The sequence below is a fragment of the Cetorhinus maximus genome, chromosome 19 (genome assembly GCF_964194155.1).
Source record: "Cetorhinus maximus chromosome 19, sCetMax3.hap1.1, whole genome shotgun sequence".
Classification (NCBI taxonomy): domain Eukaryota; kingdom Metazoa; phylum Chordata; class Chondrichthyes; order Lamniformes; family Cetorhinidae; genus Cetorhinus; species Cetorhinus maximus.
The window spans coordinates 36629745-36648586 of record NC_135897.1 but is presented as its reverse complement, the minus strand read 5'-3'; the positions used below and the strand labels follow the sequence as shown (position 1 = coordinate 36648586).

General features: G+C 37.7%; 1 protein-coding gene across 3 annotated transcripts; it reads left to right on the top strand.

Moving 5' to 3' along the window:
- Positions 1-2553: 2553 nt before the first annotated feature.
- serpine2 (serpin peptidase inhibitor, clade E (nexin, plasminogen activator inhibitor type 1), member 2) lies at positions 2554-18116 on the top strand. 3 transcript variants are annotated; one of them, XM_078563733.1, is made up of 10 exons: positions 2658-2853; positions 3454-3548; positions 7665-7950; positions 8955-9182; positions 9772-9966; positions 10964-11162; positions 11462-11562; positions 11653-11739; positions 14074-14163; positions 16832-18116. In XM_078563733.1, exons 3-10 carry the CDS (start codon positions 7695-7697, stop codon positions 16867-16869), a joined length of 1194 nt encoding a protein of 397 aa, XP_078419859.1. In that variant the 5' UTR covers positions 2658-2853; positions 3454-3548; positions 7665-7694; the 3' UTR covers positions 16870-18116. The 3 variants fall into 3 exon arrangements, with proteins under 3 accessions (XP_078419860.1, XP_078419859.1, XP_078419858.1); XM_078563734.1 differs by lacking the exon at positions 3454-3548 and having other exon boundaries at positions 2554-2734; XM_078563732.1 differs by lacking the exon at positions 3454-3548.
- The last annotated feature ends 726 nt before the right edge of the window (positions 18117-18842 follow it).

Sequence of the window (18842 nt, the reverse complement as noted above, 5' to 3'; positions counted from 1 at the left end):
AATAAAGCACATTCATAAAGATCACAACCAACATTTTCATGTGTCCATAGGAACCAGTCAGCCATTCAACCCCTCAAGATTGTTTGATCATGGCCGACTTTACCTCAAATCCATTTACCAAACCTTTGCTCCATATCCCTTAATGCCCTTACCTAACAAAAGTCCACATACTTCAGTTTTGAAAGTTTCAATTGAACCAGCATCTGCAGCTTTATGGAGAGAGCTCAGAATTTCTACTGCTTGTGTGAAGAAGATTTTGCTCTTGAATGGCCTGGCTCTAAATTTAAAAATTAAATTAAAAAGAATCTACTTCCAGATTCCCCCACCAGGTGGAATGAATTGTCTGTATCTACCTTATCAAATCATTTTGTAATTGTAAAGACCTCAATTAGTTCATCCCTCAATCTCCTATGTTCAAAGGAATACAAGTCCAGTTTAAGCAACCTGTCCTCATAGTTTAACTTTGAAGCCCAAGTCTAGTGGAAGATTCTGGTGAATCTTCACTATACCTCCACCAAGATCAATGAAGGCACTGTGCCCAGAACTGAACCCATTACTCCAGAAGGAATTTGACCAAGGCTCTATAGAACTGAAGCATAACTTTCTCCTGTTTGAATTCCAGGCCCCTTAAGATAAAGGCCAACATTTCAAGAACCTTTTTGTTTACTTATGTACATGTTCACAAGCTTTTGGTTTTGTGTACATGGGCACACAAACCTCTTTGCTCTTCCACAAATTCCTAGTGTACAGTATTGGTCTCCTTATTTAATGAAAGATGTAAATGCATTAGAAGTAGTTCAGAGGAGGTTTACTAGATTAATACCTGGAATGGGAGGTTGTCTTATGAGGAAAGGTTGTATCCACTGGAGTTTAGTAGAGTAAGAGGTGGCTTGATTGAAACATATAAAATCCTGAGGGGACTTGATAGGCTGAGTGTGGATGTTTCCTCTCGTGGGAGAATTTAGGACCCGGGGTCACTGTTTCAAAAGAAGGGGTTGTCCATTTAGCACAGAGATGAGGAATTTTTTTCTCTCTCAGAGGGTTGTGAGACTTTGAAACTCTTCCTCAAAAGCTGGTTGAGGCTGAGTCTTTAAATATCTTTAAGGCAGAGGTAGATAGATTCTCAATAAGCAAGAGAATAAAAGGTTATCGGGGGTAGACAGTAATATGAAGCTGAGGTTAAGTTGAGGCATTCAAGAGGGCATTGGATGATTATTTAAATAGAAACAATGTCAGGGTTACGGGGAAAAGGTAGGAGATTGGCACTAAGTTAAAATGCTCAGAGAGCCGGTACAGACACAATGGGCTGAATGGCCTTCTTCTACACTATAACAATTGTGTGAAAATCAGATCAGCCATTATCTTATTGAATGGCGGAGCAGGCTTGAAAGGCTGATCAGCCTACCTCTCTCCGAATTCATATGTAGTTTCTCACCATTTAGAATTCACTCTGATTTGCCTGGCCTGCATCCAAATTTGATGATCTCACACGTGTCCACAATGAACAACATTTGCCATGTGTTACCCATTCACTTCCTCTGTCCATTTGAAACCTTCTCCCCCTATCTGCATTATTCACTATGCTTTCCAATTTAAGTGTAACCTATAAACTTGGATATATAACTTCTATCTTTCATCCAAGTTATTGATACGTGTGGTGAAAAACTGAAGACCGAAGACAGGGATTTTCCGGCCCGTGGGCGATGCGGCAGCCCAGCCACAAACCCATTGACTTTCGGCGGGACCGGACCATCCCGGAAACCGGAAAATCCGGCCGGAACATCAGTTGTCGCATCTCACCACAGTAACTATCCTTTATTTCTGCTCCCTGTCTCTTTATCTCCCAAATTAATCCCAACTCAAATTGCAAAGGTGCCACCAAATCCCTGTAACCAAGAAATATGCGTGAAAATTAAATACCAAACAAAAATCTGTACTTATGTGTTCCAAGACAATGTACACGTAACACTATCCTGCAGATAGGCATTGTTTGTCTCTAAATTATTCACCAATACATCAACAATGACTCACCATTATGTAGTTTGGTAAACTGCAATGTTGAAGTCAAATTTGTGAAATGCGATTCTGCAGGTCTTGGATTATTAATCTACAGCTAAAATAAACAATATTAAACTTCCATACGAGCAATTATTGTTGGGCACGGAAAATACCGAGTTTCAGTCAATATTTTATTTCGACAAAACGTTTGCCTCTTGAAAGGGTGAAACTATTTCAATCCCAATTCATTCTTTTCCATGAACGCCGTTACTTGCATGGTCAGAGTTGATGCCATTTGCAAAGTCAGTGGTCGGATGTGACGCTGGACTAAGTTTGCAACACATACGTGGGATGTTTTAACGGAAGAGCCAAATGAACTGGGACTCTTTATACTGGCGATTTTCCATAAACGCTCTTTATGTGGGTCACCACACAACAGCTGCACATAAGAGCCCTGTGTGTCCTACCCCTAACCAGACAATTTCCTTCCCATTTTGGATTGCAAGACCCATCACCGTGGACCTGTCACTCAAAGCAAAGCTGACCCAGCGGGTCACAGCCTTGCAGGGAGGGACACTGCTGACAGTTTAAAACACGGGCTGGAGGATTGGGATTGCTGCCGGGATTCGGATTGACAAGGAGGAGGAGTTCCAGATTTTGTGAAGCCGCCCACCCTCGGCATTCGCCAGCAGCAAGGAGGAGGCAGGCGGCCAGCCTATTAAAGTGCCACTCCACGGTAAGGCTGGCTAGCTGGAGTTAACTGCCTTTGAATGAGGGCGGTCCGTGTAGAAGCAAATTGGTCTTCAACAAAAAGACAACTCTATTTAACTTAGTTGAACTCCAGCTTGTTTCTAAGTAAGTTGATGCGGTTTTGAAAAGTTGGGCGTTGTTTTAGCTACTTAGCAAGTATTTACGTGGTTGGTGTGAGGACGGTGATTTATTTGTGTGCTTAATTCGTTGTTTTAAGTAACCCTGAGTTGGAATCGGATTTATAAGGTTGTCCTGTCGCTGTGAAAGGTAGTTTTCTTTTGTGGGAAAAAAAGTCCTGGGAAAACATATTTTCTCCCTGTTCGCCGGTTTACGACGATGAAGTTTATTCTGGCTTTTAAATCGTTTGCAAAAGTCTGCATTTAACAAGCGCAAGTGCTCGCAATCACCGTAGTTTAATATATATATATATGTGGTAAACCAAACTAATTTGTATGGATAGCTTTTATAATTTGAGTGAATTAAGAAAAATGTTTTAGAAGCAAAAGTTTTTTTGTATTCTGCAGTCACTTAAGGTAAGTGACTGGTATGAGTTGGAAACAAAACTTAGCTGCTACATCTTGCTGCGGTATTTGGTCTCTAGTGCATCAATATGTAGAATTTGCAAATTGAAGAACAATTCGGCTATTTAGTGACAACTTGCTTATACTTCTGCGAAGTGCTTTGTGACATCCTTTCTTGTTAAAGGTGTTGTATAAACGCAAGTTGTTCCGAGTTTACTTAATTTTGCTGTGAAAAGTAATTGATATTCATTCATCTTTTGAAGAACCCCAACGTGCACGGTGGGTCTGCATTTTTTAAAAAATACGAACAACTTTCATTTTGTTGCTTTGATGAATTGGAAAGGCATTTTATTTTACAATGTTTTTTTTTCAGTAGGCCGCCTGGTTTTCAACAGCAACGGATAAGTAAGTCATTCCGTTTCAGTACTTTCAAGCATAAATATTTTTCAAAACTGAAACCCGAAAGATAAATCTGATTTTTTTTTATATGCATGGAAGAGGCAAGGAGTGGGGTGGAGTGTGCTCCAACACACGGAGCAAGTTGAGTGATGTGTAACCCACTTAAAAGGAAGGCAGGAGATTGTGATAATATGATCATCCGTGTCAGGCAATTGTGGGGTGGGGAGAGAGAAGCATTAAAGAAAACAACATTTAAATAGCAAAAATCATGAAACACCAACCTCGAGAAAAAGGTGAGAAATGAATTGAAGGAAGCACACAGGAAATGTGTTGTCCCTATGATCTGTCATAATTTCAATTAAAGTCTCATGGAAACCCCAAAAATGCTAAATAATGTCTATACTAATATCAGTCTGAAATAAATGCAAACACTAAATTTGTCAGTCCCTACCCCCGCCCCATATCAACATCATTTTCTGCTATAAAGAAAATGGATGCTATACCAAAGACCTGAAATTGTTAAAGTCATTGCCCAGGCTAGAAGACTGGGGAATTTGCAAAAGAAAGGTGAGATACAGTTCCTGAATTTACATTGAGCTTAGCTGGGACAGTGTAAGAGATCAAAGACAGAGGCCAGAGCACAAGTTAAAATGATTTGCAATAGGAAAGAATTTGCAGATGGAGTTTAGATCTTACATAAGAACGTAAGAAATAGGAGCATGAGTAGGCCATTTGGCCCCTCAAGCCTGCCCTGCCATTCAATAAGATCATATAACCCCCAGGTTGGAACTCCTCTTTTGTGCCAGCTCCTCATAACCCTTAACTCCTTGATATTTCAGGGAGATGATGGCATAGTGGTATTGTTGCTGGACTAGTAATCCAGTGACTCAGGGTAATGCTCTGAGGACCTGGGTTCGAGTCCTGCCATGGCAGATAGTGGAATTTGAATTCAATAAAGACCTAGAATTAAAAGTCTAATGATGATCATGAAACCATTGTTGACTGTCATCTAGCTCATTAATGTCCTTTAGGGAAGGAAATCTGCTGTTCTTTCCTGGTCTGGCTTAAATGTGACTCCAGACCCACAGCAATGTGGTTGAATCTTAATGCCTTCTGGACAAAGGCAGTTAGGGATAGGCAATAAGGCTGGCCTAAACAATCTATCCTCTTTAAATAGTTTTGTGATCTAGCCTCCACAACTCTCTCGGGTAGAGAATTCCACATGTTCTTCTGAGAAGAAATTCCTTCGCATCTCAGTTTTAAATGAGTGCCCCCTTATTCTGTAACTATGTCCCCTAGTTTGAGATTCCCCCACTAATGGAAACATCTTCTCCATGTCTACCCTGTCAAGCTCCCTCAGAATCTTGTATGTTTCATCAAAGCGATAACCTAACCTGAATACACAGATGAAGCATGATGAGTATACAGTGGATTGGTGGATTTAGACAAACTTTGCTCACTCGCAGGCAAGAGATTTTAAAATCCTGAACAATGGTGCTGAAGTGTTTGAAAGAACAACTGTTGCACCTGGAATCAAGGAGGGTGGAGCCTAAACAAGGTTATTGTAGAGGGAATGGTCCCTGAGGAAAGTAGAGGGAAAGGAAGAAGTTGTTGCTGATTGGATCAAAGTATCATGGAATGGTTACAACGCAGGAGGAAGCCATTTGGTCCTAGGTGTCAGTGCCAGCTCTCTAAGAGCAACCTGGCTAGTCCCACTCCAGCACCCTTTCCCTACAGCCCATTTTTTTTCTCTTCAGGTGCTTACCCAATTTTTTGGATGCCACAATTAAAACAGCCTCCACTACCCCCTCAGGCAGTGCATTCCTAACAAGTCCTAACCACTTACTAGGTTTTTTTTAAAAAAAAAACTTTTTCTTGTTGCCTTTGACTCTTTTGCCATTCACCTTTAAATTGATGTTTGCTGGTTCACAACCTTGTGGAAGATGGTCTGGTAAATGAAAGCTAATAAACAAATTTGCTTTTGCTTCTATCTCCTCTGGTCAAATGTGTGCATATTACTGAAATTGGCCGATAGTTGTAGAAAATAATGCATTAAACTTGCCTATTGTGCTATGTAATCTGTAAAAGACTATAGCAGGCAAAGCATTCTGATACTGTGTGAAATAAAATTGGTATACATTAATTTTATCATGGGTTTGTTGTAGAAAGTAACAAACAACATGGGCCATGAAGCAAATTGCTTCCAGGCCTTTGACATTTGGATTTAATTGATGACTTATTTTATGTTGAAATACTTGGTAGACTTTTTTATTTTGCTGCAATGGTGCTAGAACTTTGCTATGTCTGTGCTCCTGACTCACTTGTCAATTTTTCAAGGGGGAGTCATAGGAATAATTTAGATGGGTTCCGGTTGTGTTTCTCTCACCAGGCAGTCTACTTGGATTGTTGGAGGGAAATGTGTGTGGCGCCTATGTTATGACACAGCAGTTTGTAAAGGCTAGGTTATTTAAAATTCCAGAGGAAAACTTTAAACAACTATCATAACCTATATTTTCAATTGAATGTTTTTGAGTTGCAGCTCTAAATTCAGGAATAAGACCACCAGCTCTCGAGAATTTTTTATATCAAACTAAATGAAACATTTATCAAGTTACAACAAATGAAACACATACACGTGGCTACAAATTACTGCTATCATAACTTTTAACAGATTCCCAAATTAATCTCCACTAAGGCAACAATAACCAATAGACTTAACCAGACACCAGGCAAAGCATTTTTCACCTTACGAATTCAAAATGAGGTTCCTTTCGATTTGGTTCCTTTGCAAACAGTTGTAGGCTTACAGGCTTAGATCTTACATGCCTCTGACCTGCAGGCACAACTCCTTTCTGTTATACCCAGCCTTCCCCTTTGAATGTAAATTTTCCATTGTATCACCAGGCCCTTTGAACCCCTTTCATAGTACCAGTTTTATTAGTAATATAAACATTGATTGGTGTCTCCTAGCTAAGTGCAAGATTGCACTCCCACTCTTGAATGCTCTATTCAACAAAATGCAAATGTACCCTCTACCTCTGTTTACATCTCAAAAACTACTATACATCAAAGCACCCAGACTAGCTGGCTTTAATCCAAATAACACACACAGACTAAACCTATATTTTAAACAAAATAATTTCCAATAACATTATATACATTAATATCTCTTCCCTACAGCCTGCCACAGTGCAGCATGACATTTTCACACTCTATCAATAATTTTTCGCTCACCACCCTGTTTGTCCATCTTTCCTACCGTGTCACTTGCAATTAGTCGAAAGACCAGTTGCACAATGGAAGGTGACTCTTTGGGCACAAGGAACAATATGATTAATGTTGAAGTGCATATGTTAAATATTCTTGTAACTTCTGTCCAATTATATTTTTACAAATCCATTTTGGGGTGGACATATTGAACATTTGAGATCACTTCTGGGATTTTTTTCACCAGAAGTAATGTTGGGCATGGAGCTCGCAGGAAAGCTCCTGGCCTGATTTTGCTGCGAGCAGCTCATCAATCTGGCCCTTGTGTGTTTTGTGTAGTAAGGTATGTCCTATGATGTAGATTAGACAATAGATTGAAAAGTCCATGCAGTTGATATTTGAGCTTTGACAAGATTTCCAGTCAGTAAGTTACAAGAATGCTTAAGTGGGACACCAAAATCATTTGAGGATAATGATGGCCATTATCTGTCCCAATGTTGAACTTGAATTTCCAATCATGTAATTGCATAAGTTGTTTGTGGTGCTTTTACTGATTTGATCAGTTTTAGAGAAGGGTCTCGAGTCTTCAGGTTTTAACGCAATCAGATGCTCGAGATGTATTTTGATGGACCTTTTTAAAAACTGAAATAATATAGCCACTTTCCTAGCTCTTTGCCCAATAGAAGCTGAACAGTGATCCAATATTAAGGCTTTGAAGACATCAAAGTTCACTATTTTTATTTTTCCAATGTGGTTTACAGACTAAATGTTTTTGTTTTTATCTTGCAGATTCCTATCTGATTTAGTATTGGAATCGCAATGGGAAAAGTAGGCATCTTGATCCTCCTCTGTGTGTTTATAAAATCTATTGATTGTCAGTGGAAGAACACTCGAGTATCAGAACTTGGGTCAGACCTGGGGATGAAGATTTTCAATCATGTTGCTAATTCTAAACCAACAGAAAACATTATCATGTCTCCACATGGAATTGCATCTGTACTTGGAATGCTGCAGCTAGGTGCAGGTGCAAGAACAAAACAGCAATTGAGCTCTGCTCTGAAATACAACTCCTATGGTTTGTGTAAACTTTTATAAGCTTTTTGACTTTTTTATATTAACTTTTTAAAAAAAAAAAAAAATTCCTTTTCCCAGTTCATTTTAAATGAGATTTTGTAATTTGCACCATAGTGGCAAAAAAAACTGATGCCAATTTGTCCTCTACTTTGGGCAGTTGGTTCTCATTGCCATAGTTACTTCAGTCTATTTCACTGTATTCAAGCATATATAATTGCTGATTTTGCAAGCCATCCATGAACGCTAACACATTTTCCAGGTAGTGCCTTGAAATTATGGTTCTGGAGAAGATTGTTCGTCATCCTGCCCATGAGACTTGGGACCCCATCACCAGAATCTGACTTAAAACTCCAAAAGACATTATATTGGTTATATGCTGTTTAAAAGATACCGGTTGCAGTTCCAATGCAAAAAGCAAATAAGGAGCTGTTGTGTTTCATCCAGTCACCAAGCTTGACTGTGTTCCTGTGGGTCTCTGGATATATTCTCTCAAAACTAAAATGCTGCAGTGTTTTTGCATTTAATTTTCCAAAAAAATAACTGAATTCTTTTAATGCAACTTCAATCTTTATGAGCACAAACGCTACCTTTTGACAATGACTTGGAAATCAGGACCCTGACCAACTTAATCCTCCAACTAGTAAATCAACATGTAAAATATTCTGAATCACTAGACAAAATAGTTCCTTTTGTAGTGTTAATTAATTCAGTTCACATGTCTAGAAGATATTACCTATTATCATAACCTATTCATTGCGTAGCAATTCTAATATCATATAAATTTTAGTAGATCACATATTAGATACACTATTTGAATTCTAAAAATGTTTCTATATATAATTTAAGTAATGAAACATTTTGGACATTTATATTAGATCTTTGGGGAGTTCATCTTTTATACCCAAGTACCTCTGATGTTATGAATTGTGTATCATTAGATAATGTATGTAGAACAGAAGTCTGTTTCTAAATAAGCTACTTTCTATATTGATTGATTCCTTATAGGTATTTACAGAAAGCTCAAAAGAATACACAAGTCTTTAACTGAGAGCAGAAATCAGGATATAGTAACTATTGCCAATGGATTATTTGCACCTAATAATTTTGCAATGGAGCAACCTTTTATTAGAAAGACTAAAGACGTGTATCAAGCTGCATTGAGAAGTTTGAGTTATGAAAATCCTGTGGAAGCTGCAGCTACAATCAACCAGTGGACTAACAATCAAACCAGAGGTACATCATCCATCAATATGAAGAGGAGAGATCAGCAGCTTAATCTGCTAACGTTTCTTTGGGCCGGGGGATGAGGGATAGTGAGAAAGCAATTGATTTTCCTGGATGCTTTTTTTATTTTTTAAAATGAAAGTTACCAGTGGTATCTGTATGTAAATTCATACTAATGTTCATATTTTGGGATTTTAAACTTAGTATTGGATTTTAACTTTAATGAACTGCAATGATAAATTATTTGTCCAATTCTTGGGTGTCTGCATGTCAGATATGAAATAATATTAGTGTATCTGGTTTTGTTTTAGTGGTTATATTATTGTTATAATTGTGCTATCTTTAATGCTGTGTTTTCCAAACTGGTTTGCATTCAGCTGTGTTGGATTTGAATGTAAAGTAATGAAAAGTATTTCCTGGACTTTTCTTCCAGATAATGAGTAAATCTCACTTGGTACTTGCATCTTGACATGCTCTTTGTAGTTTGTTTGCCACCAAAGCATGTTATTTAAGATCATTTAATTGTACTAAAGGGAAGGCAAGGTATAGAATTAATTCCCTGTTTTATTGAAGTGTTAAAATTTGGCCTGTTTCTTAGGTATGATTACAAATCTAATTTCTCCGGCAATTCTCAGTGAAGCCACGAGGCTAGTGGTGGTCAATGCTATTTTTTTCAAGGGTTTGTGGAAGTCTCGGTTTCTACCAAAAAATACTCGCAACAGGGATTTCTATGCAGCTGATGGAAATGTGTATCAAGTTCCTATGATGTCCCAAAAATCAACCTTCAATTTTGGTAAGTGTGGCATCATTAGAATACCTGCCTTTAGCTTGATTGGGTGGATACTGGATAGGTGAATGCAGTATATAGTATGTTGAAGCAGCAAAGTGTGCCAGAGTGTGGCATGGCTTCATTCTTGTATTCTGCTGTATTCCTGATTTTAAAAAGTGTGCTTTTCAGTATCAAATTGCTAAGTTGTATATTAGGTCATATCATCTTGTGGATATTTTCTGAAAACGCAAATACTAAGTGTTACTTCGTACCTCAATAGTACTGGGACACTGGTTCCTGGCTGAAGTGCTGAGCGGATGAAAAATGGTTGCTGAGGGAATTAATGTCTGAAAGTTTGGGTGTAAGATGTTTGAAATCTGTATTTTAGTATATTGATGTTGTGGAGCTATGACATTATTCCTCTTCCTAATTCTGAGGCCCAAGGCCGCTTTGGTGGCCTTGCTGCCACCTAGACAAAGAGCAGCTGGTTCAGCAGAGATCAGCAATTGAACCTTGAGATATTTTCTGATCAGTAACTAACTGTTACAACGAGCTGAGCAAGGGGACTGGAGATGTAAATTTTTGCATTGTCGATATTTTACTTTTGATCCATTCTTTATCTCTGCAAATCTGAGTAGCTTAATTATTCACTGCAAATACTATTATACTTTAACAAGAACGGTAGTGACTGGTATCTAGGATAATGACATGATTTGTGAAAAGGTATAAACCCATCCCCATGAACATCATAATATTAAAGAGTTGATCTGTTTATTTTGGTAGCTTGAATGCTGCTGATTATTGCATTAAAATCAGTACCGCTCATTCTGTCTGTCACTGTCTATGAATTGAATGGAGTTGGTGGTCAATAGTATTTTAATTTGATCTCTCTTGTTTTCATAATATGCGAGATTATAGTTCACGCTAGCTTTGGCAAACCAGGTTTTGAACATCAGAATCCCTTGTACAAGAGATTTATCTTTAAACTATTTGGACATGCTATTTTGATTTTGCTTTGCAGGTATGGCCACCACACCTACTAATGTGAACTATTATATCCTTGAGCTGCCATACCATGGAGGCACTATCAGTATGTTTGTTGTTGTTCCAGTGGATATTAATATCCAACTCTCTGAAATAATTCCTCACATGAATGTACAATCTATAAACAGCTGGAAGGCAATCATGAGAGAAAAGGAACTTGATATTGCCTTACCTAGGTAAGTGTGAAGTATTTGCTCTTGAAACATGTACGTCAGATGGAAATAGTCACGTTCTAGTTCTAATGCTTCTGTCTTTGAAGCCTGCCATCCATTCGGAGTATAATATTGGTTTAACTAACAGAAGCACTTTGTGCACTACATGATAAGTTGTGTATGTAAATTAGATGTCTGTCTAAAGATTTTTATTCTGGCTGCCACTTCACTTCAATAATAAATTAACTTGCTGTAGACAAACTAATTTATTGGTAAATTTGTTTGTGGGTATTTTTTTTAACTGAAAGCTTCATATATTGTAGATTCACTGCTGAGGCAGAAACCAACCTGGAGAAACCGCTTTCAGCTCTTGGAATCACTGATATGTTCGATCAAACTAAGGCAAATTTTGGAAAAATTAGCAGTAAGTAATTGAATCTTTTGTCAGAGAACTTTCAAGAAATATTTTTGAAGTGTAAATTTTTTTAAAACTGCCTTCAATAATATGTTGCAGGATCTGGTGAACTGTATGTTTCACAGGTACTACAAAGGGCTAAAATTGAAGTGACTGAAGATGGAACTAAAGCTTCTGCAGCAACAGGCAAGTCTGACAGCACTTTGAATTTTAACCATAGGAAGTAAAGTGTTTTTCATGTATTATTTATAACACTACAGAGAATGCTTAATGCACTAAAAGAGAACATCACTCAACTACAGTGAACTGGATATTGGACTGTTTTGTTTCAAGTAATGATTACAAAGCATGTGTTGCACAAACATGAAGTAGCAGTTGAGACAGTTAACAGGTGTTGCCAGAACAGACTGTTGGGGTAAAGTTTCTGTTCTGGTGTAATTGGTGATTCATGTACAAATTGCACCTGAAAATAGACTAGTTTTGAGAAGTGTTTCTTTTTCACTCAAATTTCCACTCAAGTTCATTTACATGAGCGGAATTTTATGGCCCATTATGGTAAGGGCAGGGTCGGAAAATGTGGCAAGCCGTTCAAAAGTCCATTAACTTACGTGGGACTGGAAAATCCTGTCAGCGGGAGGGGCTGTAAAATTCTGCCCCGTGTCACCAAGTGCAAAATCTGCCATGAACCAGCGCAGTCAGTTTTTGAATTTGTTTTAAATGGATATATTTTGAGTGACAACTTGGTGCGACTTGATTAATATAGCTGAAAATGGGTATCTCGAATTAAACATTTAATTCGTGTCTAGGCCACAGTATGAGTCATCAGCGGCAGCCTTCCGTCTCGTAAGATGATGGTTTGCCCTGTGACTCACTCGCATTTTGAGTCATGAGGTTTCGTGCTCAAGTCCCACTCCCAGGGTTTGAGTAAAAAAAATCAAAGCTAACACTCTAATGCAGTACTGTGGGAGTGCTGCACTGTTTAGGTATTGGATCTGACAGTAAGTCAATTTTATAATTTATAAAATTATATTCGAAAGTTTCTACAACTTGTCTGTACCTAAATAAGGAAAAACTTAAAATATCCCACAAACAAGCAGAATTAGTAGAAACTTCCAATGGGTGATTAATTTGATCTAGGGGTGTGGTGTTGGCGGACTCCGCTTCTAACTTTTTAAATAGCGCAAAAGATTACAAACTCAATCTGGGCTTAATTCCTCAATCCTGGTGCTGGATTCATTGATTTTTGGGCAAATTGCACTAAAGGAACAAATGCAACCGAGAGGAAAACCCAGGCGGATAAACCTACCAAGTAAACACTTAAAATCATACCGGCCATTCTAGGAAACAGCAGCTAATTCATGCTATTGATATCAACCCACTATCCAGATGGGCAAAATTGTGGGACACATTTAGCATAAAGAATCAGAGACTCATCATTGACCCACAGCAGACACCCCTGGCTTTGACCTCCCTCTGAGGCGGTGAACGGTGCTCAACCAAGTCGGCATGGATGATGCAACCACTAGCTCCACAAGTGGAAGATGAGGGACAACCTGAAATGTGATTGTGGACATGAATCCCAAACCATGGAACACATCACATCAACCTGCCCACTAGGATCTGTTATAGAAGGCACCTCACTTTGTTGCTCAGCAGCTAGGCTGTCAAACGGATAGCCAAACTGGACAACCCATCATAAGCTTATTGTGTCATGTGAAAATAGTAGTCGTACTGGTGCAGCTCTAAAAGTTTGAGGATGACTTGTTTTACTATCAATGTGTAAATGTGCATGTCAGTTTTTGCGGTGTTATTTATGCAACTGCTGTGGAATCTATCTAATCTGGGCATCCATGTTTATTGAGATGTTGGAGCACGAATACAAAGTTTTCAGTGATCCAAGAGGTCAATGCAACTACAAGTTGTGCCTAAACCTTTGGGTGTAAATATGCACCCATTCAGAACTGGTAGAAATTCATGTTCCCTAGTTTCTTGCATGAGAGCAGAACCATGCTTCAGCAAGTGGAACTCCTGGAGCAGCACAAATGATTAAGGAGATGCACATGTAACAGAGTTCTGGTGCAAAGGCAGCATGGCTCTCGTGTCTTTTTTTTTAAACGTAGAAAATTACGTGGCAACTTCCTACCATAGAATTCATTATTTTCTGTAGAAATTCTGAATGCCATTAGTTTCAACCCATGGCCCTGGCATGTGGAGTTGTCTGTCTTTGCCAATTCTTGCTGAATCACAGAGAATCGAAGTTAACTGACTTTTAATTGGAAGCTTTAAAATCCAATACAGTTTTGCATGCCAAACTATGAACTTACAGCTATTGGCTAGTTTTAAGTTGTTACAGGTTACTTCTAAGAATTTGACTACATTTCAGAGCTTCACCTTCACTAAAATAAGGCAAAGCAAAACCATTTAAAATAAACTGATTTGGTTAGAGCTGTGATCTGTTTTACAATACATCTCGGTTGACTAACTCTAAAAATAAACTATTACTATAATATTTTATTACAGCTGCTGTATTTATGCTAAAATCATTAAGGATTACTCCTCCATTTGTGGTGAACAGACCATTCCTCTATATTTTATGCCACAATCCTACAGGTAAATAACTTTTTAAATAAGATATGTTGAGTTTGTCACTATCTCTCAGTATTTTATGACTTGGTTGACTAGCAATAAGTAAATTTTTATATTTAACTGAAGGAGGTTATCACTTGGGAGAATTCACAATGGTCCATCATAACTAACTGCACATCTTTGTAGCAGAATCAAGCCTGGGTTCAATGCCATATTTTTTCCATTTGAGATAAAGATTGTAAGCTCTTTCGCCTTCAAAAATCATGTCTTGTGGTATCTGTGCTTGCATGGAATATCCACCTTTCTCTAGGAATCATTTTGCACTTCATAACACACCACTGAATACCCTTAAAAACAGTGGCCTTGGACATATTGAAGCACTGCTGGGCCTTCCCCTCCTATCTTGCAGAAGAATGTGAGCTATCTAAAGGAAAACAGTGCTGCTGAGAAGTATTTTATTGATCTACAGCAACAGAAGTAGTACACTATTAAATCAACAAATACAAAAAACCAGATCTCTGGAATTCCCTTTAACAAACTCCATTATCTGGAGACCTCCAGTGTCTGAACTTGTGTTAAAATAATCATGAAATTAAGATATTAACTTTACAAGCACCACCTGTATACCTATTCCATGCAGTCTTTATAATTTTACCACAAATCTCATTAAACTGCATCAGCACATTGGTTAATTGAGACATCCAGTGATGGGAAAGAGGTATTGCACAAACCTGGCTGGAATTTAAGAATATACCTTCAATAATTTAAAGAAAAATGAACTAAGACAATCTCCTGTCTATCCAATAATTAGAGGTATTGTATTTCTGAGCTGAATTGGAATATTACAACACCAAGACTGGTCATCAAGCCCATTAAGTTTTCTTTTGTTTTGCCTGAGGCTAATCCCACTTTTGCTCTTTGATTTAAACCTTTTTTTAAATGAAGTGATGGAATCTGCTTCAACAACTGTTTCTGGCAAACCATTCCACATTCTACCATCCCTCTTTAGAAATTTTGCTAACCCCCCCCCCCCCTTTTCATTCTTGCTATGGCCATCCTAAATTTGCTCCTTCCTGTTGTCTCATTGACCAAGAGAAATAATCTATCATTTTATCATGACCCTTCATAGGGCCCTCCATCATATTAACCTTTGTACTCCCATCTGCACTACAGCTGAAGAAGTTGAACATTTTTTTTTGTGCACATAACTAAGCTCTCAACTGACATGCAAGTGAATCTATGCACATCTTTTCTTTCCACACAATGGTTAGCCCAGATTTACAAAGCAGTACTCAAACTGTCACCTAACTGGGGATTTTCAAAAGGCATTTGTTACCAGTGGAATATAGCAGCATGGATAGAAAGTTGATTATGTCTGTGCAGAGTAAAAAATTTGATTTTGCTGAAATATGCAAGAGTTGGCAAGAAACTTTAAAATTGTCCTGCTGAAATCTTTGATAATATGTAATGCATTTTGGGTGGACAAACGAGGAGTGAGAGTATGCTCCAATAGAAAGCCACTGAATGGTGTAGGAAGACCCAGCCACACAAATACATAATTCCCTGAAGTTGTAAGTTGGTGGTCTTTATAACAAGAATGTGACAGTAAAGAATTAATGATAAATATACACAGCTGTGGTTAGGTTATAGTTTGAGTACTATATGCAGATATTGAAGGATACAGCATACATTCAGTTAATATTGTCATCAATTATTCTAGCTCCGTTGATTTACATGCTAGTTTGGATTATCTTAATTTGGCAGTTTTTCATTTTATTGCCTTCATATATCCTGTTTTTTGTCAATCATCTTACCCTGTAACTTTTTCTATTTATTAGGTGTACACTTGGAACTTGTTTCCCTTTCCATTTTGCCTACTTTGTTTTTCTCTCGTCCTCTTCCCTCTGCCATATTATTTAAAATCTTTCTCCACAGTGCTTGATTATTTATCTTCAAATCTGTTCCAGGATCCTAAACCCTTCTACACCTGTAGGGCTGATTTTGGGTTTGCTGTACTGAGAGGTTCAAACTGTCTTGGTGGTCTGGCCTCAGTAGCATACTGTCAGCCATGGTGGGTAATTGCCAGTTCAGGAACAGGTGAAATCTAGCAGCTCTTTTGCTGACCCAATCAACTACGGACTTGGAGTGAGTGAAGGGTAATCATGAGGGCGGGGGGTGGTTGTGAAATCCTGCTTTTTTTTTCCCCCACTCCTAGCCCCACAGAAATTAAAGGAGATAAATATCTGCTGTTTGTAGTCAGGCCAGCAGCAGTCCCTGTAAGCATTACTGGTTTAGGCAGTTCCAGGGTGAGTGGAATGCATAGCATTCGGCCCACCTATTAATCTATAAAAAGTGTTGAGATTGGTGTGCAACAGGTACCATTGATTTGTTTTTAATGTAGGCAATAGCAGAAATCCCTGGAAGTCAATTTTTAAAATGGCTGGTAAATAAATATATCTTGTGGGTGGTGGTGGAATAGGTCATTTTAGTTCTAAGCTATACAGACTTTCATCATAGACATTTATGTGTTTGTGGGAAAGCTAAATGTCTACAAAACAAGCACTTCAATTTCAAAGGAGAATGTTAAATACTTGTGATGCTCAAACTATACACTTGAAACCTGCTTAACTAAAATGATAACTTGGTATGATTTACACACTAACTGATTTTCTCTTCTAAATTGCTTATGCAGGAACAGTCCTTTTTATTGGGCAAGTTTCAAAACCATAAGAAGCCAATTTCAATTGGATAAAGTTCAAAATGGTTTTCCAGTATCAATGGAGGAAAAGTCATTGCTGCCTTCAAGTGTCTTGGTGATGAAAAGCAGTGCTATTATGTACAAACACTGACTTTAAGAATGCAAACAGATATAGCCTTACAATAATACATGCATATATTTTTGCCTTACATAGAATGTTTAATTGTAATTCAAGTATTTTTTAACAGTATGCAATCGTCATGTCTTTTTTTTAAATCTTAAGTTTAGTATTGCACCTGAGGGAAACACTAAACATTCAGTGTCATTTGGCTGAGTATTGCTATTGGAATTGAAATCAAATTCAGAAATTTTACATGAAAGTGCTCAAAGCTGTTTGTTTGGAAAATGACTAAATTGGGGTTCCTCAATCTTCTCGAAGATAACAGTTCTAAATGTTCGACACCCTTTTATGATTTAAGGTAATTACCCTCTTGTTTGATTTCTTGGAATATTACCAACCGTCTCCATTCATGTCAATGAGGGGAGGGACTTCTACATAATTACTGTCAACTATTTCGAAGGCATGTAACTGGGGCGGGGTGGAGGGCAGGGTTGAAAATAAATCTGCAAACCTCTACTTGCAGTTATACAAGAATTCAGACTACCCTTTCTTCAGGCCAAATTCTTATCAATTTGGAGTTAAATGTTTTGAGATGTAAATTCTTGAATTTGATAATTACCTTGCTGTGCAAGTTGCTGCCCAAAGGTCTTTTCAATACTGAGCAGCTCTAATAACTTTTGAGAAAAGTCGTTCAAAGTCCTTGATTTAAATGCTGGAGTAATCATGTATTAGTATTTATTGCAACAAGGAATTGAATAGAGTTCGCTGAATGATTGTAGCAAAAACCTTTTGCTTTCTTAATTTGAAGATCGTTGTGCAATTTGATTTGAAAGAATGCTTTGTACTAAATCAATATTTTTCATTACCAATAACCTTTCCTTAAATGTTAGCAGAACCTAGTGCTCTACCTGAATGTTACTGCCTCATTGCTCACTTGTGAAAGCATGTAGTGTAGGACAATATAAATTAAATGTAGTGTGGAGACTTTTTTTTAAATGCTCTTCGAGATAATTTGTTTAATTCCAAATGGGAACCCTGGGTTCAAGATGTAGGTTATTTGTGTGTGACCTATAATTTTGGAGGCTAAGTGTAGAACATTTGCCATAAACGGTGGAAATTTTTAAGTGTTTTAATAAAATGTGAATTTAGTCTACCATATCTACTGGACTGCCTTTTCTTGTGTCAGCCAAATATCTTTGTAGCAAAGAAGCACTTTGATGCTGTTCATTGGAGGTTTCAGTGGAATTTTGAATGATCAAAGCCAATTTTGAAATCTGATTTTGAGTCCAATATCTAAATTCCAATGCATAATTTCCAAATTTAAGCCTTCTTTGGCACTGCTCTGTCGTTCTGGAGCATAAAATGTATACAGGATCAAAGATTGTGTTTAAAATCTTGTTGCATACTTCATTTAAGACACTTTTTTTGTTAGAACTTTGGAAAAGTAACTTTGCCAGGCAGTGAAAAGACTGAAGTTCTGCATGTTAATGATGCATAAGATTGCAAATTAGTGTATAATATTACAATCCCAACCCCCTTCTGGAATCTGATCAGTGAGTTGCAAATACTTTGACATTGTTTTGTGGAACATAATATTAGGTGATGTGTCAAAGTAACTGTTTGATGCTTGAGCATGACAAAATCTAGACTTGAATAAATTCAAAACAGACATTTAATGGAGAATGGACCCTCTGTATTTGGGGAAAAAAATGGTGTTGAGAGGTTGGGTAACCTTTCAATTCCATCAATATACATGGAACCACAAGGCCCTTGAAGTTAGCCTGTTTGTCTGAGCAAGTCATTAAAATGCAACAAACCTTTCCTTTTGGATTATTGGTTGCTATTATTTAAATAATTACAGAAACTAGTTCACAATGATGTGAA

Excerpts from the sequence above, each read along its gene's own strand:
- serpine2 (XM_078563734.1), top strand. The coding sequence starts at position 7,695 with ATGGGAAAAGTAGGCATCTTGATCCTCCTCTGTGTGTTTATAAAATCT. Across the intron at positions 11,563-11,652 it reads AAATTTTGGAAAAATTAGCA|GATCTGGTGAACTGTATGTT; the intron begins GTAAGTAATTGA and ends AATATGTTGCAG. Across the intron at positions 11,740-14,073 it reads TAAAGCTTCTGCAGCAACAG|CTGCTGTATTTATGCTAAAA; the intron begins GCAAGTCTGACA and ends ATTTTATTACAG.